At 42.5% G+C, this 23,673-nt stretch overlaps 2 protein-coding genes and 1 pseudogene across 6 annotated transcripts; 2 read left to right on the top strand and 1 right to left on the bottom strand.

Moving 5' to 3' along the window:
• The first annotated feature begins 2,911 nt into the window (after positions 1-2,911).
• On the top strand, positions 2,912-6,474 carry LOC111977235 (troponin C, slow skeletal and cardiac muscles). Its single transcript, XM_024006603.2, has 6 exons — positions 2,912-3,024; positions 4,745-4,775; positions 4,916-5,062; positions 5,452-5,566; positions 5,710-5,846; positions 6,053-6,474. Exons 1-6 carry the CDS (start codon positions 3,001-3,003, stop codon positions 6,082-6,084), a joined length of 486 nt encoding a protein of 161 aa, XP_023862371.1. The 5' UTR covers positions 2,912-3,000; the 3' UTR covers positions 6,085-6,474.
• A 600-nt stretch (positions 6,475-7,074) lies between these two features.
• Positions 7,075-19,863, top strand: LOC111976899 (uncharacterized; annotated as a pseudogene).
• Positions 13,027-23,533, bottom strand: LOC111977180 (rho-related GTP-binding protein RhoA-C). Of its 5 annotated transcripts, none has more exons than XM_070447890.1 (5): positions 23,416-23,533; positions 15,373-15,542; positions 15,074-15,194; positions 14,836-14,966; positions 13,027-14,509 (listed from the first exon to the last, which is right to left on the bottom strand). In XM_070447890.1, the coding sequence occupies exons 1-5, from the start codon at positions 23,519-23,521 to the stop codon at positions 14,336-14,338; spliced, it is 702 nt and encodes a 233-aa protein (XP_070303991.1). In that variant the 5' UTR covers positions 23,522-23,533; the 3' UTR covers positions 13,027-14,335. The 5 variants fall into 5 exon arrangements, with proteins under 5 accessions (XP_070303991.1, XP_023862281.1, XP_023862282.1 ...); XM_024006513.2 differs by having other exon boundaries at positions 23,434-23,533; XM_024006514.2 differs by having other exon boundaries at positions 15,373-15,528; positions 23,434-23,525.
• Positions 23,534-23,673: the final 140 nt, after the last annotated feature.

Below are 23,673 nucleotides of genomic sequence, written 5' to 3'. Positions count from 1 at the left end.
TTTGCCTTCTTCAGATGCTGCGTGTGAGCAGGTGTCTATGTCAGCTACGGCCAGTGCCTTCCCGAAGCGACCTGCAGTCTGTGGTCGCGTCTCCAGTCGTTCCTCTCTATTGACGAGAGGATTTCAGTTTCCTGTTTTGGATTTACCATTGATTATATCCAGGAGAATCATTATTTGTTTAATACTGGAATAAAGACTCTGTTACTATTACGTCGCTTTTGGGTCCTCATTCACCAGCATAACAAACACAAGGCCAAATCTTCTTACCAGAAGACAGTGAATGTTCTTGAGTGGCCAAGTTACAGTTTTGACTTAAATCTACTTGGCAATATATGGCAAGACCTGAATATGGTTGTCTAGCAATGATAAACAGCAATTTTGACAGAGCTTTAAGAATTTTGAAAAGAATAATGGGCAAATGTTGCACAATCCAGGTATGGACAGCTCTTAGAGACTTGCCCAGAAAGACTCAAAGATGTAATTGCTGCCAAAGGTGCTTCTACAAAGTATTGAATTAGGGGTGTGAATACTTATGTAAATTAGATATTCCTGTATTTAATTTTCAAAAAATGTGCTACATTTCCAAAAAACATGTTTTACTTTGCTCTTATGGGGTATTGTGTGTAGATGGCTGAGAAAAAAATATATAATTTATTTCATTTTGAATTCAGGCTATAACAACAAAATGCAAAAGGGGTATGAATTCTTTGTAAAGGCACTATGGGAACGCATTGAATAACACATTCATATATGGCTAAACAAACAGTAAATCCAAAAATAAATCATTACGAATAAGGTTTTGAAGAAAATATAAGAAAGCTCAGGAAATATATACAGTTGAAGTCGGAAGTTTACATACACCTTAGCCAAATATATTTTAATTCAGTTTTTCACAATTCCTGACATTTAATCGGAGTACAAATTCCCTGTCTTAGGTCAGTTAGGATCACCACTTTATTTTAAGAATGTGAAATGTCAGAATAATAGTAGCGAGAATGATTTATTTCAGCTTTTATTTCTTTCATCACATTCCCAGTGGGTCAGAAATACACTCAACTAGTATTTGGTAGCATTGCCTTTAAATTGTTTAACTTGGGTCAAATTTTTCGGGTAGCCTTCCACAAGCTTCCCACAATAAGTTGGGTGAATTTTGGCCCATTCTTCCTGACAGAGCTGGTGTAACTGAGTCAGGTTTGGAGGCCACCTTGCTCTCACGCGACCCATTTGTGACCAAGGTTTAACTTCCTGACTGATGTCTTGAGATGTTGCTTCAATATATCCACATAATTTTCCTGCCTCATGATTCCATCTATTTTGTGAAGTGCACCAGTCCCTCCTGCAGCAAAGTACCCCCACAACATGATGCTGCCACCCCCGTGCGTCACGGTTGGGATGGTGTTCTTCGGCTTGCAAGCGTCACCCTTTTTCCTCCAAACATAATGATGGTCATTATGGCCAAACAGTTATATTTTCGTTTCATCAGACCAGAGGACATTTCTCCAAAAAGTACAATCTTTATCCCCATGTGCAGTTGCAAACCGTAGTCTGGCTTTTTTATGGCGGTTTTGGAGCAGTGGCTTCTTCCTTGCTGAGTGGCCTTTCAGGTTATGTCGAAATAGGACTTGTTTTACTGTGGATATAGATACTTTTGTACCTGTTTCCTCCAGCATCTTCACAAGGTCCTTTGCTGTTGTTCTGGGATTGATTTGCACTTTTCGCACCAAAGTACGTTCATCTCTAGAACACGTCTCCTTCCTGAGCGGTATGACGGCTGCGTCCCATGGTGTTTATACTTGCGTACTATTGTTTGTACAGATGAACATGGTACCTTCAGTACCTTTGGAAATTGCTCCCAAGGATGAACCAGACTTGTGGAGGTCTACAATTTTTATTCTGAGGTCTTGGCTGATTTCTTTTGATTTTTCCATGATGTCAAGCAAAGAGGCACTGAGTTTGAAGGTAGGCCTTGACATACATCCACAGGTACACCTCCAATTGACTCAAATTATGTCAATTAGCCTATGAGAAGCTTCTAAAGCCATGACATAATTTTCTGGAATTTTCCAAGCTGTTTAAAGGCACAGTCAACTTAGTGTATGTGAACTTCTGACCCACTGGAATTGTGGTAAAGTAAATTTAAGTGAAATAATCTGTCTGTAAACAATTGTTGGAAAAATTACTTGTGTCATGCACAAAGTAGTTGTCCTAACCGACTTGCCAAAACTGTAGTTTGTTAATAAGACATTTGTTGAGTGGTTGAAAAACGAGTTTTAATGACTCCAACCTAAGTGTATGTAAACTTCTGACTTCAACTGTATATTTTTATGACACATATTTAACCCCTTTCTTGTTGGCACAAAACTTCATACACTATTATCTCCATAGCCAAATGAGAGATAAAGGTACAAGTACAACACATAAGAAGTACAGGATCCCTGCTGGAAGACACTGATTCTTTCCCCACAGACCATAGTGTAGAATGTCCACCAAATCCCCAACAAACACAAAATCTTGTCTGTGAAATATAATTATTTTTCACCAAAAAAATGCTCTTATGTCCAGAACAACCACAGTGGGAAAAACAAACAAGTGTATTGATTTGACATCCTTAAAAAATGTGTTCCTACTTGGAATCCCGTTTGCTCCAGATCTAGCTTGGAGACAATAAATATCACCAATTTAGGTGCTGCGGCCTAGGCTCTCCTATTGTTGGACCATCTCAGTTCTTCCTCTATTTATAGTTCTCTCTCTCTCTCTCTCTCTCTCTCTCTCTCTCTCTCTCTCTCTCTCTCTCTCTCTCTCTCTCTCTCTCTCTCTCTTCTGATGAGAACAGTGGGATGACGCAGAGAGAGGGTCAGAAGTTTTTTTAAACACCACATGCCCCTAACAATAAAGGCTGGGGCAGGTGTTGCTTCTATCCTTTGTCCTGTGTCTGAGGCGTTTGTGGGAGCGTCAGTGTGTTCCAGTGACTGAGACAGAGACGAAGGCAGGCCAGCAGCCATGGATGATGTATACAAAGCAGCGGTGAGTACAGACACAGGGACAAAACCTGCAGGTTGGGGGTTAGTTGACACAGGAGGATGCCAGATAGTTTTTGTCTGGGATAATAGACAGTCTTTTTCACCGCACATTCATATTACAGTTTGAATCAATTGACTGAGGTCAGCTAGGAGTCTTCATCTGATATACTAGGGAGGAAGGAGGGACTAATGATCTCAATCTTCATTCATTGGCGTACCTGGGTGTACTGTGGCTGAGTAAAAATCAAGGCATTGTTATGAAATCACGTCCCTTTTCTTGGCGGTTTGTTGGCTCAGGTTGTGGACGGGGGTATATCTGTTGAGGTACAAGGTCAACATGAATATGTGAAAATAACAGCCCGTCATGACTGTGGTGTTATGTTTAACACATTTCACACAATGGCTATATGCTCCAGCTCACATTATATTTACAGTACACACTCTCTGGACACAAGCCAGAGGTGAATAGAGGTTAATGGGCCCTGAGGAAAGTCATCTCTAGTTGTTCAACTGAATTAGACGTTGATGACGTCAAAAAGCCCTAATCCGCTTTCAAGAGCTGTGAGAAGCGAGAAATGGTTTTACCAGTCAACCTCAATTCAAGATATATTTCACGAGAGCTACCGAGTTGTAAATTATGATTTCAGTATACCCAAGGTACCTTTGACAAACCAAGTACTCGTCAAAGGAAAGGGATTGGTAGTCACATAGACATGTTCCCACCTTGACGTTGATTGGTCAAAGTAAGTGCAGTAATATTGAGTGTCAAGACCCAACTAAACATGGTCATACGATGGGAAAGCACCTCGTGTGAAAGTGTCATTCAACACCATCTTTTTATAGAGAAGAGTAATCAAGAAGGGCCAGCAGAACTTTTCTGAATGTGTTGACCATTATTGTCCCTCTGAGAATAGGTCATTGTTCTTCTAAAATAAGAGTTCACAGTGATTGAATAAATGATCTCACCAAGAGAGTTGTAAAGTCAATGGAAATTCAACATTGTATCTTTTGAATAAACAACTAACAAGTGCCAAGATTCATCAAGGTTAAACACAAAGTTAGTCATGTTCTATGAGGACAGCTATTCTGAAAAGCTCGATTAAATGTGAACTGCACAACAAAAAGCTCATTGCCATGACATTATGAACATTTGAGCTCAGCATTATCTTTTCTGAGTACCCAGATGACGTAATGTGAGGTTAGATGGGATTTCTGGCATTTCTCTGCCTGACAACATAGAACAAAGGACAGTTAGGAAGAGGAAGAGAGTCGACAGCTGTCGGCTCAAACAAATGTCTGTCAGCAGAATCTGTGCCAGAGCCCCCCTCGCCACAATACAAGAATAGTAGGTGAAGAAAGCAGCGTGACATTTTAGTCAGACTGCACCATGGGTAGGGGGCTGTGCTCGACAGGTTTTGGGCTGAGTTCAACAAGAGGGAGAAGGGGCTGGGGTACTGATGGAATATATTACACACTGCGAGGGCTCAGGGCGGACTGCATACCAAGGTGAAGAGAGACAAGACAATGAGGAAATGGCCACCAATGGCCTCCAGTGTGGTGCAACTATGAGTTGTCAATTTGTCAAACATAAATGTCAGAGGCAAACCAATCTGCATAATTTAGGCACATAAAGTAGACTAAGATGAGTTCAAAAGTACTATACCATGTCTGTCAATGTGAGTAAATTGCATACAATATGTAACTTTCCCTACTGTTCCCTTCAGGTTGAGAACTTAACAGAAGAGCAGAAAAATGGTGAGTCTTGGTTTTTGGAGACAATAATTACTCTTACAAACCATGTCTTCTTTAATTTTGCACCATTCATGTCTGTGGAGAAGCACTAGTAATACCCATAAACTCCATTTAATCTGCTTCTCACCATTATGTCCCCACAGAGTTTAAGGCAGCCTTTGACATTGCATGTCAGGGTGCAGAGGACGGCTGCATCAGCACCAAGGAGTTGGGGAAAGTGATGAGAATGCTGGGGCAGAACCCCACCCCAGAGGAGCTGCAGGAGATGATAGATGAGGTGGATGAGGATGGTGCGTCACCATGGATACAAACATATCAACACTCAATACTACACAATACTACATCCCCTCACTTCAATATGAATTAACCTTAGGCAAAGTCATTAGGTCAGGTAGCCTGAGTGGTGGTTCATATATAGTTTTCAGTCTGGTCTGAAATATTAATTTCGAAGTCATCACATTACTATGTTTCAGCATTCAGCATTAAGGCAGCGTGTGTGTGTGTGTGTGTGTGTGTGTGTGTGTGTTGCGTGTGTGTCAATCTGTGTGTATTGGTGCACTGTGGCGTTGTGCGGTCGTGTCGCGTAGTGCAATAGTGTGCGGTCGTGCGCTGGCTAGCTGTGCTTGCGTGCGTGCGTGCGTGCGTGCGTGCGTGCGTGCGTGTGTTGGGGGGGTTACAGGCAGCGGGACAGTAGACTTTGATGAGTTCCTGGTGATGATGGTGCGCTGCATGAAGGAGGAGAGCAAAGGAAAATCAGAGGAAGAGTTGGCTGAACTTTTCCGCATGTTCGACAAGTAAGGCTAATATCAAGCAAAGTGGCTGCCAAAAAACATGTGTGCTTACTCTGCCAAGAACCTATAAAGACAAAAATATAGAAAACAAAAAAAGTTATGTCAATGTTATCTGGGATATGTGTACTCATTGATGCTGCTTACAGAAACGGAGATGGCTACATTGATTTGGAGGAGCTGAAAACCATGCTGGAGTCAACTGGAGAGGCCATCACTGAGGATGACATCGAAGAGCTCATGAAGGATGGAGACAAAAATAATGACGGAAAAATTGATTATGATGGTAAGACAAGAGGTCCAACAGTAATCATTTTAGACAAAAGATCAGGCTGGGACTTCCAGAATGTGTAATTGTTAGTTTGTTTTTGTCAGCTACATGTACCAATGACACTCGTCTAGGTAATCCATTCAAAACATTTCACAGTTCAAATCCAGGCAGTCAATAAGAAATTGTCCATCATGAGCTGTGGGTGTCATTCTCTTCCACAGAGTTCCTGGAATTCATGAAGGGGGTTGAGTAAAGGACTCCAAAGATTCATGGACTCTCAGCCCGGGAAAATACTCATACCTCCTCTTAGCTCTGACCGTCACATTATTGCCTGAATACGTTGGACAACACTGAAATAAAAACCTCTTTCTGCTTGGCTCCATCTACCACTAAACACGTGTTATATCCTCAATGTGTATCGGCCTTGGTTGACATCTTGTATGTGGTCTAGTTTTTATCCATACCATTATTAAGGGACCTTAAAGACAATAGGTCTTGTTATGTCCTTGAAGTGAATTTCTGAACTACAAATTGATTTAACCCCCCATAATCCTATAATATTTTATTAGAAATTTTAACCTAGGGGAGGAAACACTCTTCTCCACAATACTGTATATTTTCAATAAAGAAAGATTTTCAGTAATCCAGATGAGTCTTCAATTCAATCAAATTGATATCAACAGGATTGCTTATCACCATTGTATTGCATGTTATTGTATTGAATTGCATTGTATTGTAGAACAAAGGAATAGCACAATGGGTCATTGCTGTATAAAGGGCACACAATGTAGGCCTGGTAAGGCTCTTGAGATAAGTGACAAATTCCAAGATTTGCAGGGGTTAACACCAGGTATCACTTTATCATTGTGTGAAACCCACACACACACACACAGATTAAATATATCACATTAGTACGAGTCCTGAATGCTGATTGGCTGACAGCCGTGGTATACCACGGGTATGAGAAAATATTTATTTTTACTGTTCTAATTACGTTGGTAACCAGTTTATAATAGCAATAAGGCACCTCGGGGGTTTCTGGTATATGGCCAATATACACTCCGCAATGCGTCATGCATAAGAACAGCCCTTAGCCGTGCAATATTGGCCCTATACCACACCCCTCGTGCCTTATTGGTTAAATATATTATGGAAAATGTTTAAGTATCTTCATTTCTTGGGTGGGTTTACAGGACAGAGCCCATGTGAAAAAGTTTAAATAACAGAGGGCATCCGAGAACGCATCTGCTACAGAAGCTCGTTTCAACCAATGGAGATGTATCGAATCATGTGTGTCTTTTGCACAATGATGTTTATATACATCACTGGTTTTGTGCCAAGTCAACGCGCTGATGAGATAAATATGACGTAGGCAACATCAGATTCACCACACTGAAAATATTACTAGCTAATGAAATCATAACATATTGTTGTCTAAATTGTACCCTTCGTAATAGTATTGGACTCGTGGCAGCAACCAAGGTAAAAAATAAATCATGACTACCTGGAACGATCAAATGCGCCAGGTGCTTCGCGGAATGAATAACTTTCGCCAGGTTAGAGTGAAACTAGGGAGTGATATGGGAGGGAATGACAAGCTGTGGTTAGCTATGTGTGTTTAATAGCGAATTTACTACTAGTTATCATTCTAGCCTATACTACAACGCATCTCTCTAGAAGGCAACGTTTGTTTGCGCTACCCAGGCTCCAGTCGCACCACTTTCCTTCGGTTTGGGGTGGGAGGGGAGCAAGTTGGTCGGGTGCCTTGCAAACGTGGCGTCCATTTTGAGTAAATTTCCAACCTCTTCAATCCACCACACGGCGGCGCTATTAGTCTGTGCCAATTTTTTTACTCCTTTAGGAGGTCAGAGGCTGTAGATTCTGTTCTTAAGTCACGTAGGAAGGAAGGCTCACTGACCGTCTTGAAAGGATGGAGAGATGAGATGAGAGGGAAAGTGTACTATAATATACTCTGAGAATTAAACCAAACTCAGAAATGTGACAGGATGGATAGATGAGATGAGAGGGAAAGTGTACTATAATATACTCTGAGAATTAAACCAAACTCAGAAATGTGACAGGATGGAGAGATGAGATGAGAGGGAATGTGTACTATAATATACTCTGAGAATTAAACCAAACTCCGAAATTTGACGTTTATACACTTAAAATTATATATTTGTGCCTCTACTATAGAATTATGAAGTAATGCCCAGAGTCTGCGACACTCCACTAATGTGTATGGAGAGATCTCAAATCAAATCACACTTTATTTGCCACATGCGCCGAATACAACAAGTGTAGACTTTACCGTGTTTGGACCATGATAGTTCGTTGGTGATGTGGACACCAAGGAACTTGAAACTCTCGACCCGCTCCACTACAGCCCCGTCGATGTTAATGGGGGGCCTGTTCGGCCCGCCTTTTCCTGTAGTATACGATCAGCTCCTTTGTCTTGCTCACATTGAGGAAGAGGTTGTTGTCCTGGCACCACACTGCCAGTTCTCTGACCTCCTCCCTATAGGCCGTCTCATCGTGGTCGGGGATCAGGCCTACCGCTGTTGTGTCGTCAGCAAACTTAATGATGGTTTTGGAGTCGTGTTTGGCCACGCAGTTGTGGGTGAACAGGGAATACAGGAGGGGACTAAGTACACACCCCTGAGGGGCCCCAGTGTTAAGGATCAGCGTGGCAGACGTATTGTTACCTACTCTTACCACCTGAGGGCGGCCCGTCAGGAAGTCCAGGATCCAGTTGCAGAGGGACGTGTTTAGTCCCAGAGTCCTTAGCTTAGTGATGAGCTTCGTGGGCACTATGGTGTTGAACGCTGAGCTGTAGTCGATGAACAGCATTCTCACATAAGTGTTCCTTTTGTCCAGGTGAGAAACGGAGGTATGGAGTGCGAATGAGCTTGTGTCATCTGTGGATCTGTTGGGGCGGCATACAAATTGGAGTGGGTCTAGGGTGTCCAGGATGATGCTGTTGATGTGAGCCATGACCAGCCTTTCAAAGCATTTCATGGCTACCGATGTGAGTGCCACGGGGCGGTAATCATTTAGGCAGGTTACCTTTGCTTCCTTGGGCACAGAGACTATGGTGGTCTGCTTGAAACATGTAGGTATTACAGACTCGGTCAGGGAGAGGTTGAAAATGACAGTGAAGACACTTGACAGTTGGTCCGCGCATGCTTTGAGTATACGTCCTGTTAATCCGTCTGGCCCAGCGGCTTTGTGAATGTTGACCTGTTTAAAGGTTTTGTTCACATCGGCTACCGAGAGCGTTATCACACAGTCATCCAGAACAGCTGGAGCTCTCGTGCATGCTTCAGTGTTGCTTGCCTCGAAGCGAGCATAAAAGGCATTTAGCTCGTCTGGTAGGCTCGCGTCACTGGGCAGCTCACGTCTGGGTTTCCCTTTGTAGACCGTAATAGTTTTCAAGCCCGGTCACATTCGACGAGCGTCAGAGCTGGTGTAGTAGGATTCAATCTTAATCCTGTATTGACGCTTTGCTTGTTTGATGGTTCTTCTGAGGACATAGCGGGATTTCTTATAAGCCTCCGGATTAGTCTCCCGCGGCAGCTCTAGCCTTTAGCTCGATGCGTATGTTGCCTGTAACCAATGGCTTCTGATTGGGATATGTACAGTTGAAGTCGGAAGTTTACATACACTTAGGTTGGAGTCATTAAAACTCATTTTTCAACCACTCCACAAATTTCTTGTTAACAAATTACTTTGTGCATCTACTTGTGCATCTACTTGTGCATCTACTTTGTGCATGACACAAGTCATTTTTCTAACAATTGTTTACAGACAGATTATTCACTTATAATTCACTGTATCACAATTCCAGTGGGTCAGAAGTTTACATACACTAAGTTGACTGTGCCTTTAAACAGCTTGGAAAATTCCAGAAAATTATGTCATGGCTTTAGAAGCTTCAGATAGGCTAATTGACACCATTTGAGTCAATTGGAGGTGTACCTGTGGATGTATTTCAAGGCCTACCTTCAAACTCAGTGCCTCTTTGCTTGACATAATGAGAAAATCAAAATAAATCAGCCAAGACCTCAGAATAAAAATTGTAGACCTCCACAAGTCTGGTTCATCCTCTAGAGCAATTTCCAGACGCCTGAAGGTACCACGTTCATCTGTACAAATAAGAGTTCGCAAGTATAAACACCATGGGACCACACAGCCGTCATACCGCTCAGGAAGGAGACGCATTCTGTCTCCTGGAGATGAACGTACTTTGGTGCAAAAAGTGCAAATCAATCCCAGAACAAGAGCAAAGGATCTTGTGAAGATGCTTGAGGAAACAGGTACAAAAGTATCTATATCCACAGTAAAATGAGTCCTATATCGACATAACCTGAAAGGCTGCTCAGCAAGGAAGAAGCCACTGCTCCAAAACCGCCATGAAAAAGCCAGACTACGGTTTGCAACTGCACATGGGACAAAGATTGTGTTTTTTGGTGAAACAAAAATAGAACTGTTTGGCCATAATGACCRTCGTTATGTTTGGAGGAAAAAGGGGGAAGCTTGCAAGCCGAAGAACACCACCCCAACTGTGAAGCAGTTGAAGCAGTTGTGGGGGTGCTTTGCTGCAGGAGGGACTGGTGCATTTCAGAAAATAGATAGCATCATGAGGCAGGAAAATTATGTGGATATATTGAAGCAACATCTCAAGACATCAGTCAAAAAGTTAGAGCTTGGTCGCAAATGGGTCTACTAAATGGACAATGACCACAAGCGTACTTCCAAAGTTGTGGCAAAATGGCTTAAGGACAACAAAGTCAAGGTATTCGAGTGGCCATCACAAAGCCCTAACCTCAATCCTATATAAAATGTGTGGGCAGAACTGAAAAAGCGTGTGCGAGCAAGGAGGCCTACAAACCTGACTTAGTTACACCAGTTCTGTCAGGAGGAATGGGCCAAAATTCACCCTACTTATTGTGGGAAGCTTGTGGAAGGCTGCCTGAAACGTTTGACCCAAGTTAAACAATTTAAAGGCAATGCTACCAAATACTCATTGAGTGTATGTAAACTTCTGACCCACTGGAAATGTGTGTTTTCCCTGCCATTGCATGCCCCATTAACATTGTCTTTGTATGCCTTTTTGGAGTGAAACAGTATGGAGTCCATATTAATGGGTACTGTCAGGATGAACATGGGGGACTCAGGAGGTGGGTGGGATGATGATCCATGACCAAGCATACCTACCCTGTAAAACTGGACATCCTGGTCAGCACTTGTTGATTTGATATTTTACATATTTTCAGTGAATGGCAAACTGTGATTTGATAATGCTCTTCCACCATATTTTCATGCAGCTGGGGGTCTAGTAGCAGGTATCAGTGTGAAAACACCCTGATCAAAGAGTGTGAGCAGGAGGCCTGCATCCCAGCAGACATACCAGAAACTGCGTGCCATGTGAGCAGTGAGGTGATTGATGCCTCAACAGGAGTGGCCAGCACTCTGCAGTGTCTCATTGAGAATGCTGTCTCTTTGCATGCTTTTACATAGGCCTACATTCTAATCCACAGTATTTCAATCAGTGTGTCTTCTCTCATAGCTATACTTATGAGGATGAGGGGGTGTTTCCAGAAAGCCAGTTTGTGTTCAACTAGGCCACTACCTCCTGAGTTCAAGCTTAGGATAGGGGATGGGGAGGTACAAGAGTTCTACCTCTACTCCATGGACAAGGTCAGCCACTACTTTTGAGCACCTCCAGTCCTGCATGATGGTTCTTATGTCTGGCCCATAAAGAAGGAATTCAAGTAGGCCTACAATGTGTTGTTTTCAGGTGAAAGAAGTGCTGGTCAGTGATGACTTCAAGCCCAACTGTGCCATGGTGGTCCTAGACTTCATCGGACACTCCTTCATACAACCCGACACAGGTTTGTATCAGTACATAAATGACACAGGATAACATACACTGAACAAAAATATAAACGCAACATGTAAAGTGTTGGTCCCATGTTTCATGAGCTGAAATAAAATTTCACAGAAATATTCTATATGCTCAAAGCTGATTTCTTTCAAATTATGTGCACAAATTTGTTTACATCCCTGTTAGTAAGGGTTTCTCCTTTGTTGGGGAGAATAAAAGGACACACAACACAATGCCACAGTGTTTAGGGAGCGTGCAGTTGGCATGCTGACTGCAGGAATGTCCACCAGAGCGGTTGCCAAATAATTTCATGTTAATTTCTCTACCATAAGACGCCTTCAAAGTTGTTTTACAGAATTTGGCAGTATATCCAACCGGCCTCACAAACGCAGGCCACGTGTATGGCGTCGTGTGGGCGAGTGGTTTGCTGATGTCATTGTGAACAGAGTGCCCCATGGTGGCGGTGGGGTTATGGGTTGGGCAGGCATAAGCTACGAACAAACACAATCGATGGCAATTTGAATGTGCAGAGATACCATGACGAGATCCTGAGGTCCATTCATCCGCAGCCATCACCTCATGTTTCAGTATGATAATGGACAGCCCCATGTCGCAAGGATCTGTACACAATTCCTGGAAGGTGAAAATGTCCCAGTTCGTCCATGGCCTGCTTACTCACCAGACATGTCACCAATTGAGCCTGTTTGGGATGCTCTGGATCTATGTGTATGACAGCGTGTGTCAGTTTCGCCAATATCCAGCAACTTCGCACAGCCATTGAAGATGAGTGTGACAACATTCCACAGGCCACAAACAAAAGCCTGATCAACTCTATGCAAAGGAGATGTGTCACTCTGCTTGAGGCAAATGGTCACACCAGATACTGACTGGTTTTCTGATCCACGGCCCTACTTTTTTAAGGCATCTGTGACCAGCAGATGCATATCTGTGTTCCCAGTCATTTGAAATCCATAGATTAGGGCCTAATACATTCATTTAAATTGACTGATTGCCTTATATGAACTGTTACTCAATCAAATCTTAAATTGTTGCATTTATATTTTTGTTCAGTATAGTTCTAAAGGTTAACAGTAGTACAATTGTCAATTCTTTAAACACCAACAAGAACAGCAGAGGATTCATTTCTTTTCAAAGCCCTATTAAGAGGAGTTTGTTACCAATGGTGACATGGTTAGGAAACCCACTCTTTTCCTAGATGCCTTGATCTATTCTGTGAATTTTTTTGTAAGTCTTACATTTTCTTGTGATTGTGTTGAGGCATGAAACATGAAAGAACGATACAACCTATCATTCCCTATAACAATTTATTTCCTTAGAGTACATTTAAAAGGACTGAGGAAATGTGAGGATGCATTTGTATACAAGAACCCTCCCCCCTCACAAATGACCAAGATCTTTTTAAATTTACTTGTATTTAATAGTTTGACATCTTGTTATTCTTATTCATGAATTACTTTAAGCATTTTGCATTTTATTTTTAAACTTTCATTCTAAAGTTACTAGATTTGCTAAATATGCATAACTGATATAGGATAAGCCATAAGACATCATCAACAGTTGTTAGAAAGACAGAGTGAGGGGTGGACTGGAGGGAGTGAGAAATAGGTCAACATTTAAAACTCACTCCCAATAACAGCCTGGCATGCAGGCAAAAACAATCTGCAAGCAGAAAATACCAAATTTGCAAAACCCCAAATTTGCTAAACTTAGTATCACTTAATACAAAAGTCATACTCCCATTTCAAACCCGTGTCTGATAGTCCACATCAAATGTACATCTTTATCTGACTTGAGCCCAACTTATGACAAAACCAAATTCTAAAATTATTTTTCATTACAATTTATGAACAGGCTTATAAAACTAACAAAAATCAGTTGGTATCATTATTGTATGCATTTTAATATGAATTCTATAGTCAAAGGCAAATAAAAACATTTAGCTATTTAAATAAATCTAAATTGCTTGTATCAAGTGAACAATGTGATTGGACCAATAATATCATAGAAGGAGGTGCTGGTCCACACAAGGATAGGGTTAGTCTATCCATAGGGAGAACAAAGAAAATAAACACCTATGGTATGGCTGGACAGAAATGAAAGACAAGCACAGACACACTGCAAGCCAAGGAGGTCACCGAGAGTCAGGAGAACATACAGTCATTCTGATGTAATCAATCCCCCCTTTTCTCTGATGATGCTCCACTCTATGAACCAGGCCAATAGCCCTGGGGTTTCTGACCGATCAAGAACACCAATCTTATCCCGTCCCTCAGAGATCACTACCACACTCAGACATAAGTTTACCAGAGATAGTGTTTTTTGCTTTACCCTTCTAGTCATCCAAGACCCAATAAAAAATCTTAACCATACGATAATCTTATACTGAAAGCCGTTGACGACCACCTTGGCCTTAAAAATGTAAACTCCCCTTTTCATTACATTTGACCTTCTCCATTTCCTTAGGCCTTGTTAATTATCTTTTTCTCCCTTGCCCACCTCGAACCTCCCCCACCCTTCCACAGATGGAGACAGAGGGGTGCAGCATTTTCCTTGGCCTGATTTATTTCCCCCTCCCCTCCCTTCTTTCCCCAGCTCTCTATAGCAGGAGACAGGCATTCTTCTTGCCACGTTTCTTGGCCTGCAGCGCCGCTCTGGTGGCCATCTCAAACACCTCCCTCACACCGTCTTTCGTCTTGGCTGAGCACTCCAAGTAGCCAAACGCGTTGATGCGGTTAGCCATGTCCCGGCCCTCCTCTGGCTTCACTGGTTCCTGTTCATGTGTCAGAGTTGGAAACGTGTTCAGAGGCATTCTATGGTTGGCATCCTTTGTGACATACTAAACCACCAATCATTACAACAAGCCAAACAAAAACGTCACTAGCATGTTGGATAAACAAAACAAAAACCTCTGAACCGGTGTATAATTAGACAACAGTACACTAAGTGAAGGTAGCTTATAAGGCAACACAACCACAAACAAATGTGCATGGTTTGTTCAATTTCAATGTTAAATTTAAAAAAAATATCCTCAATGGATCGGGGCAATGAGTCTACTTGACGAAATTCCATAATAAGAATTCATAATGCATCCTGTACCTGCTTCATTTTTGCTAACTCCCGACGTGTCTGCTCGTCATTCCGCAAGTCCTTCTTATTACCCACAAGAATGATGGGCACATTTGGACAGAAGTGCTTTACTTCAGGGGTCCACTTCTCTGGGATATTCTCTGTTTCAGACACAGGATCGTTTTAGGAAACTGCTGCAAGTGATACGATAATTTGTTGCATTTACCATGTATGACAAATATGAATATTACAGTCACCAAGGTCTTACCCAAGCTGTCAGGACTATCTATGGAAAAGCACATGAGAATGACGTCAGTGTCAGGGTAGGAGAGAGGCCTTAGTCTGTCGTAGTCCTCCTGTCCGGCTGTGTCCCAGAGGGCCAGTTCCACCTAGAACTCACAGGGAGAGCAGATATTCACAGTTACACTGCTGTTTGGCCAAACACTGCAATTGTCTCTGAATAAATTATTACCTATCAAAATGTGTAAACCACAAGACATCCACATTAAAAGGGTGCTTCAAAGTATGTCTTGATGGTAAACTGTGTTACTAAACATACAATCTCACCTGCTTACTGTCCACCTCAATATCTGCCACATAGTTCTCAAACACTGTAGGTACGTAGACCTCAGGGAACTGGTCTTTACTGAAGACTATCAACAGACAGGTCTTCCCACAAGCACCATCTCCCACGATCACCAGCTTCTTACGGATCGCAGCCATCTGCAAGACAATGTCTGTTAAAGTATAAATCCAGCAAAAAAAGTGGCAAAAATGTTATTGAAAAACTATTGTGTATCACAGTGATAATATAGCAACACAACAAAGCAAATCAAAATGTGTAGGGGGAAAAAAATCTGACATTAATATAGTAATATATTACTGAACAAAAATACAAAGTAATACAATATCCCAGACATTTTCCAGAAGCACAACGAGCTTATTTCTCTCAAATGCGGTGCACAAATTGGTTTACATGCCTAGTTTAAATAAAGGTTACATAAATAAATAAAAACAGGTAAGTCAGTTAAGAACAAATTCTTATTTACAATGACGGCCTACCGGGAAACAGTGGGTTAACTGCCTTGTTTAGGGGCAGAACGACAGATTTTTACCTTGTCAGCTCGGAGATTCAATCCAGCAACCTTTCGGTTACTGGCCCAACTCTCTAACATCTAGGCTACCTGCCAATCCTGTTAGTGAGCACATCAAGAAGCTGATTAAACAGCATGATCATTACACAGGTGCACCTTGTGCTGGGAACAATAAAAGGTCACTCTAAAATGTGCAGTTTTGTCACACAACACAATGCCACAAGTTGAGGGAGCGTGCAATTGGCATGCTGACTGCAGGACAGAGCTGTTGCCAGATAATTTTATGTTAATTTCTCTACCATAAGCCACCTCCAACGTAATTTCAAAGAATTTGGCAGTACGTCCAACCGGCCTCACAACCGCAGACCACGTGTAACCATTCAGCCCAGGACTTCCTATGCCCTCCCAGGCCCACCCATGGCTGCACCACTGCCCAGTCATGTGAAATCCATAGACCAGGGCCACGTGAATTCATTTCAATTGACTGATTTCGTTCTATGAACTGTAACTCAGTAAAATCTTTGAAGTTGTTGCATGTTTCGTATATATATATATATATATATATATATATATATACCTGCTCAAAAAAATAAAGGGAACATTAAACAACACAATGTAACTCAAGTCAATCACACTTCTGTGAAATCAAACTGTCCACTTAGGAAGCAACACTGATTGACAATAAATTTCACATGCTGTTGTGCAAATGGAATAGACAACAGGTGGAAATTATAGGCAATTAGCAAGACATCCCCAATAAAGGAGTGGTTCTGCAGGTGGTGACCACAGACCACTTCTCAGTTTCCTATGCTTCCTGGCTGATGTTTTGTCACTTTTGAATGCTGGCGGTGCTTTCACTCTAGTGGTAGCATGAGACGGAGTCTACAACCACACAAAGGGCTCAGGTAGTGCAGCTCATCCAGGATGGCACATCAATGCGAGCTGTGGCAAGAAGGTTTGCTGTGTCTGTCAGCGTAGTGTCCAGAGCATGGCGGCGCTACCAGGAGACAGGCCAGTACATCAGGAGACGTGGAGGAGGCGGTAGGAGGGCAACAACCCAGCAGCAGGACCGCTACCTCCGCCTTTGTGCAAGGAGGAGCACTGCCAGAGCCCTGCAAAATGACCTCCAGCAGCCACAAATGTGCATGTGTCTGCTCAAATGGTCAGAAACAGACTCCATGAGGGTGGTTATGAGGGCCCGACGTCCACAGGTGGGGTTTGCTTACAGCCCACACCGTCAGGACATTTGGCATTTGCCAGAGAGAACACCAAGATTGGCAAATTCGCCACTGGCGCCCTGTGCTCTTCACAGATGAAAGCAGGTTCACACTGAGCACATGTGACAGACGTGACAGAGTCGGAGACGCCGTGGAGAACGTTCTGCTGCCTGCAACATCCTCCAGCATGACCGGTTTGGGCGGTGGTCAGTCATGGTGTGGGGTGGCATTTCTTTGGGGGCCCGCACAGCCCTCCATGTGCTCGCCAGAGGTAGCCTGACTGCCATTAGGTACCGAGATGAGATCCTCAGACCCTTTTGAGACCATATGCTGGTGCGGTTGGCCCTGGGTTCCTCCTAATGCAAGACAATGCTAGACCTCATGTGGCTGGAGTGTGTCAGCAGTTCCTGCAAGAGGAAGGCATTGATGCTATGGACTGGCCCGCCCGTTCCCCAGACCTGAATCCAATTTGAGCACATCTGGGACATCATGTCTCGCTCCATCCACCAATGCCACGTTGCACCACAGACTGTCCAGGAGTTGGCGGATGCTTTAGTCCAGGTCTGGGAGATCCCTCAGGAGACCATCCGCCACCTCATCAGGAGCATGCCCAGGCGTTGTAGGGAGGTCTTACAGGCACGTGGAGGCCACACACACTACTGAGCCTCATTTTGACTTGTTTTAAGGACATTACATCAAAGTTGGATCAGCCTGTAGTGTGGTTTTCCACTTTAATTTTGAGTGTGACTCCAAATCCAGACCTCCATGGGTTGATAAATTTGATTTCCATTGATCATTTTTGTGTGATTTTGTTGTCAGCACATTCAACTATGTAAAGAAAAAAGTATTTAATATGAATATTTCATTCATTCAGATCTAGGATGTGTTATTTTAGTGTTCCCTTTATTTTTTTGAGCAGTGTATATATATACAGTGGGGAGAACAAGTATTTGATACACTGCCGATTTTGCAGGTTTTCCTACTTACAAAGCATGTAGAGGTCTGTAATTTTTATCATAGGTACACTTCAACTGTGAGAGACGGAATCTAAAACAAAAATCCAGATAATCACATTGTATGATTTTTAAGTAATTAATTTGCATTTTATTGCATGACATAACTATTTGATACATCAGAAAAGCAGAACTTAATATTTGGTACAGAAACATTTTAAAAACATTGTAATACATTCACAGACCATGTGCCCTCAGACCCCTACTCCACCACATATATACAGTACAAAATCCATGTATACGTGTATGTATAGTGCGTATGCTATCGTGTGTGTGTGTGTGTATATGTTTGTGTTGCTTCAAGGTCCCCGCTGTTCCATAAGGTGTTTTTAAAAATCTAATATTACTGCTTGCATGAGCTACTTGATGTGGAATAGAGTTCCTTGTAGTCACGGCTCTATTTAGTACTGTGCGCCTTTCATAGTCTGTTCTGGACTTGGGGACTGTGAAGAGGCCTCGTGGCATGTCTTGTGGGGTATATATAAGTGTCCGAGCTGTGTGCCAGTAGTTTAGACAGACAGCTCGGTGCATTCAACATGTCAATACCTCTCATAAATACAAGCAGTGATGAAGTCAATCTCTCCTCCACTTTGAGCCAGGAGAGATTGACATGCATATTATTAATATTAGCTCTCTGTGTACACCCAAGGGCCAGCTGTGCTGCCCTGTTCTGAAACAATTGCAATTTTTTTTTGTGGCACCTGACCACACGACTGAACAGTAGACAAAACTAGGGCCTGTAGGACCTGCCTTGTTGATAGTGCTGTCAAGAACGTAGAGCAGCACCTTATCATGGACATACTTCTCCCCATCAGCTACTGTTGTATCAATATGTTTTTACCATGACAATTTACAATCCAGGGTAACTCCAAGCAGTTTAGTCACCTCAACTTGCTCAATTTCCACATATATTATTATAAGATTTAGTTGAGGTTTAGGGTTTAGTGAATGATTTGTCCCAAATACAATGCTTTTAGTTTTAGAAATATTTAGGACTAACTTATTCCTTGCCACCCACTCTGAAACTAATGCAGCTCTTTGTTAATGTTGCAGTCATTTCAGTCGCTGTAGTAGCTGACATGTATAGTGTTGAGTCATCCGAATTGCTGCAAAGAAACCACTACTAAAGGACAACAATAAGAAAAAGATACTTGCTTGGGTCAAGAAACACGAGCAATGGACATTAGACCGGTGTAAATCTGTCCTTTGGTCCGATGAGTCCAAATTTGAGATTTTTGGTTCCAACTGTTGTCTTTGAGACGCATAGTAGGTGAATGGATGATCTCTGCATGTGTGGTTCCCACCGTGAAGCATGGAGGAGGAGTTGTGATGATGCTTTGCTGGTGACACTATGATTTATTTAGAATTCAAGGCACACTTAACCAGCATAGCTACCACAGCATTCTGCAGCGATACACCATCACATCAGGTTTGCGCTTAGTGTGATTGTCATTTGTTTTTCCAACAGGACAATGACCCAAAACACACCTCCAGGCTGTGTAAGAACTATTTGACCAAGGAGAGTGATCGTGCTGCATCAGATGACCTGGCCTCCACAATCACCCGACCTCAACTCAATTGAGATGGTGTGGGATGAGTTGCACCGCAGAGTGAAGGAAAATCAGCCAACAAGTCCTCAGCATATGTGGGAACTCCTTCAAGACTGTTGGAAAAGCATTCCTCATGAAGCTGGTTGAGAGAATGCCAAGAGTGCGCAAAGCTGTCATGAAGGCAAAGGGGTGGCTACTTTGAAGAATCTCAAATATAACATATTTTGATTTGTTTAACACGTTTTTGGTTACTACATGATTCCATGTGTTATTTCATAGTTTTGATGTCTTCACTATTATTCTACAATGTAGAAAATAGTAAAAATAAAGAAAAAACATTGAATGAGTAGGTGTTTCCAAACTTTTTACCGGTACTGACTGACTGTATGTATGCATGTATATATTATTTATTTTTTCACTTTTCAAAAAGTGTTAAAGGAAAACTCTACCCAAAAACGATCTTTTGGTATTGGTTTCATCAGTCCATTGTTGATATAGTCCCAAAATGTTTTGCATGTCAGCATCAAGTTTTCAACATACACTACAGGGCCAAAAATATGTGGACACCCCTTCAAATTAGTGGATTCGGCTATTTTAGCCGTTGCTGACAGGTATATAAAAATCGAGCACACAGCCATGCAATCTCCAAAGACAACATTGTCAGTAGAATGGCCTGTACCGAAGAGCTCAACATGGCACCGTCATAAGATACCACCTTTCCAACAAGTCAGTTGGTCAAATTTCTGCCCTGCTAAAGTACTGTTATTGTGAAGTGGAAACGTCTAGGAGCAACAACGGATCAGCCACAAAGTGGTCGACCAGACAATCTCACAGAATGGGACCACCGAGGGCTGAAGTGCAGAAAAATAGTCTGCAACACTCACTACCAAGCTCCAAACTGCCTCTGGAAGCAACGTCAGCACAAGAACTGTTCGTTGGGCGCTTCATAAAATGGGTTTCCATTGCCGAGCAGTCGCACACAAGGCTAAGATCACCATCAGCAATGCCAAGCGTCGGCTGAAGTGGTGTAAAGCTCTCCGCCATTGGATTCTGAAGCAGTGGAAACGCGTTCTCTGGAGTGATGAATCACCCTGCACCATCAGGCAGTCCAATGGACGGATCTGGGTTTGGCAGATGCCAGGAAAACGCTACCTGCCCCAATGCATAATGGCAACTTTGGAGTTTTTCATAGTTCGGGCTAAGTCCCTTAGTTCCAGTGAAGGGAAATCGTAATGCTTTCAGCATACAATGACATTCTAGACGATTCTGTGCTTCCAACTTTGTGGCAACAGTTTGGGGAAGGCTCTATCCTGTTTCAGCATGACAATGCCCCGTGCACAAAGCGAGGTCCATACAGAAATGGGTTGTCGAGATCGGTGTGGAAGAACTTCACTGGCCTGCACAGAGGACCAACCTCAACCCCATCGAACACCTCTGGGATGAATTGCAACGCCGAATGCGAGCCAGGCCTAATCGCTGAACATCAGTGCCCAACCTCACTAATGCTCTTGTGGCTGAATGAAAGCAATTCCCCGCAGCAATGTTCCAAATCCAGTGGAAAGCCTTCCTAGAAGAGTGAAGGCTGTTATAGCAGCAAATGGGGGGACCAACTCCATATGAACACCCATGATTTTAGAATGAGATGTTCGACGAGCAGTCCCATTTTGGCCCCGAAGGACACATGAAAGCCAGCCACCAACTTCAGCTCCAGTGACTACAGACTGTGTTAGGCTACATAATGAAACATTTCCATAGTGCCAGTTTCCCCCACACAGATTTAGCTTAATCCTCCTGGACTAAGAAGAACATCCAATGGAGAATTTCCATTGCACATAGCCCCTTTGCTCCAGGAGACCTGTACACAGTGGGCTACCGTCACTGAAGGCTACATCCCATATCCCCCAAAACATATTTACCAGTCCTCTGGGTTGACCTATTTCCTAAAATAAAAATTGTCACTGAAGTAAAATCTTTAAACCGGAATACCTTACCAGTCGGTATGGGTTATACAATGTGTTTACTACTTCGGTAAAATACGTTTAAAACCACATTTCCCAAAGCTCACTCCCTAGTCCCTTCAGTCCGTAATAGTTACTATGCAAGATCCCAGCGTGATCACATTGCACCTTTAGGGAAATATGGAATGAATTTGGTAAACTCTGGAAAACTTGGATATAAACGTTGTATAACCATTGTAAGGCATTCTGAATTGGGCTATAGATTTGCCTTCGGTGAAGGGAAATTTCTTGGAAATAGGTAAAGGGCTGGTGAATATGTTTTCGGGGATAAGGGATGTAGCCTTCAGCGATGGGAGCCCAATGTGTACAAGTCTACTGGAGCGAAGAGGCTAAATTGCCTCTACGAATCAGAGTGTAGATGCTTCCACTCAATACCAAACAGTCCCTTTACAAGTCAGAATGTTGAATAATCTTAATTTGAATTTACTCTACCCGTTGTGCGCTGATTTTGTCCTTCTCCCTTCAAAATGGACAAACTATTCACAGAAAAGTATTATTAAACCGACCTCAAAACGTGGATCTGGATTGTTTGCTCTTCACCTGAAGCATGGGCACAAGACGGAAGGACATGCCCGCAATGCATGCATACTACCCTAAGTCTTGCAGGTGTTTACATGGTTGTCGGTTTAATTATACCTCCCTGTAGATATTTTTTCWCAAATTCCTATCCGCAAGAGGACAAACCACATAGACAACCGGTAGAGTAAATTCAAATCAAATTGTATTCAACATTCTGGCATGTAGATATTTTACAAACAAATGTATGGCATTAATCCCAGACTGTGTAACCAAGGGTATCACAGTCTGATTCGTTCGGCAACATTGCACAGTGCTTTTCAGTCAATTACTGTTGGAGGCCTGTAAACCCAAACGTTTATGATAACCAAAGCTTGGTTCATTATTTCGCAAATAACCAATACTCAAATTCAGATAAAAACGCCAATACTGGCCATGTCAACCATCTTTCTAGACCTAACTACTGAATTTCAGTAAAATACATGTATGGACTTTTTTTGTTCCATGTTCACATGAAATTACCCATAATACCTAGTGACACTATCACAACTAGCCAAGAGGAGTCTACCTGCAGAAGACACTGCTTGCCACCACCTGGATGCATGGCCTCAACAACAAAACGCCGCACCCAAACTACTAACTAGCTAATTCCCCCCTTCACGTCAACTCAGTCACTGTTAGCTTGTTGGACAAACAAATAGCTATTTACAACGATTTTCCCATTTAAAACACCCAAGTGTAACATGTACTGGGTCGGTGGACGACGGTTTTGAAAATTAAGTCACTTGTCAGTGGTGGCTAGCAAGTTAGCTAGAAAGCTAGAGATCTTGCCCAGGCACTGGCAAGTGCGAAGAGTTGCTAGCTTCCAGACCAGTGTGTTTCTAACTTCACAACGGTGATGATGGCACTGTATACCTGGCTATGATGACCTGCTAGCTTTTCCTGTCCAGCTCTGGCTGATGGTGTCTGAAACAAGGAGTCTTTTCACTTCAATTGTTCGTTCGTTTCCGTCATTAATGCTAGCTAGTTTAGCCATCTAATGTTGGCTAATGTTAGTCTCTCGTAGTATAGCCCCATGTCATCTTGCCTACAGAAAGCAAGTTTAACGCCTCATTCAAATATTTATAATAATATATAATATACTAAATATATAATAACTTATATATTTTCAAGGTGAGCAACCAAAGTTATAAATAGTTTACATTTCCTCGTTTTAATACCGTTTTCGTTACAGATGTCCTCGCCTTCCTTCTCTTTTCCTGTCCGACCCTTCAATCCGGACCCAACAGTGTGCCCCGCCGATAACATCCGCCTATGCCCGTGATCTCCAGCCAATAGGAAACCTCAAATTAATGAGTGACAGCTATTTAAGCCAACAACTCAATAAACGTATACCGGTGCATGGAAAAGTGGATATTTTTCCCCCAACCATATGGTTTCAACAATAGGTAAGGATATTT

This window comes from Salvelinus sp. IW2-2015, linkage group LG17 (assembly GCF_002910315.2).
Source record: "Salvelinus sp. IW2-2015 linkage group LG17, ASM291031v2, whole genome shotgun sequence".
NCBI lineage: Eukaryota > Metazoa > Chordata > Actinopteri > Salmoniformes > Salmonidae > Salvelinus > Salvelinus sp. IW2-2015.
Note: the sequence above shows the minus strand (reverse complement) of the source record. Positions and strands in the feature narration are given on the sequence as shown.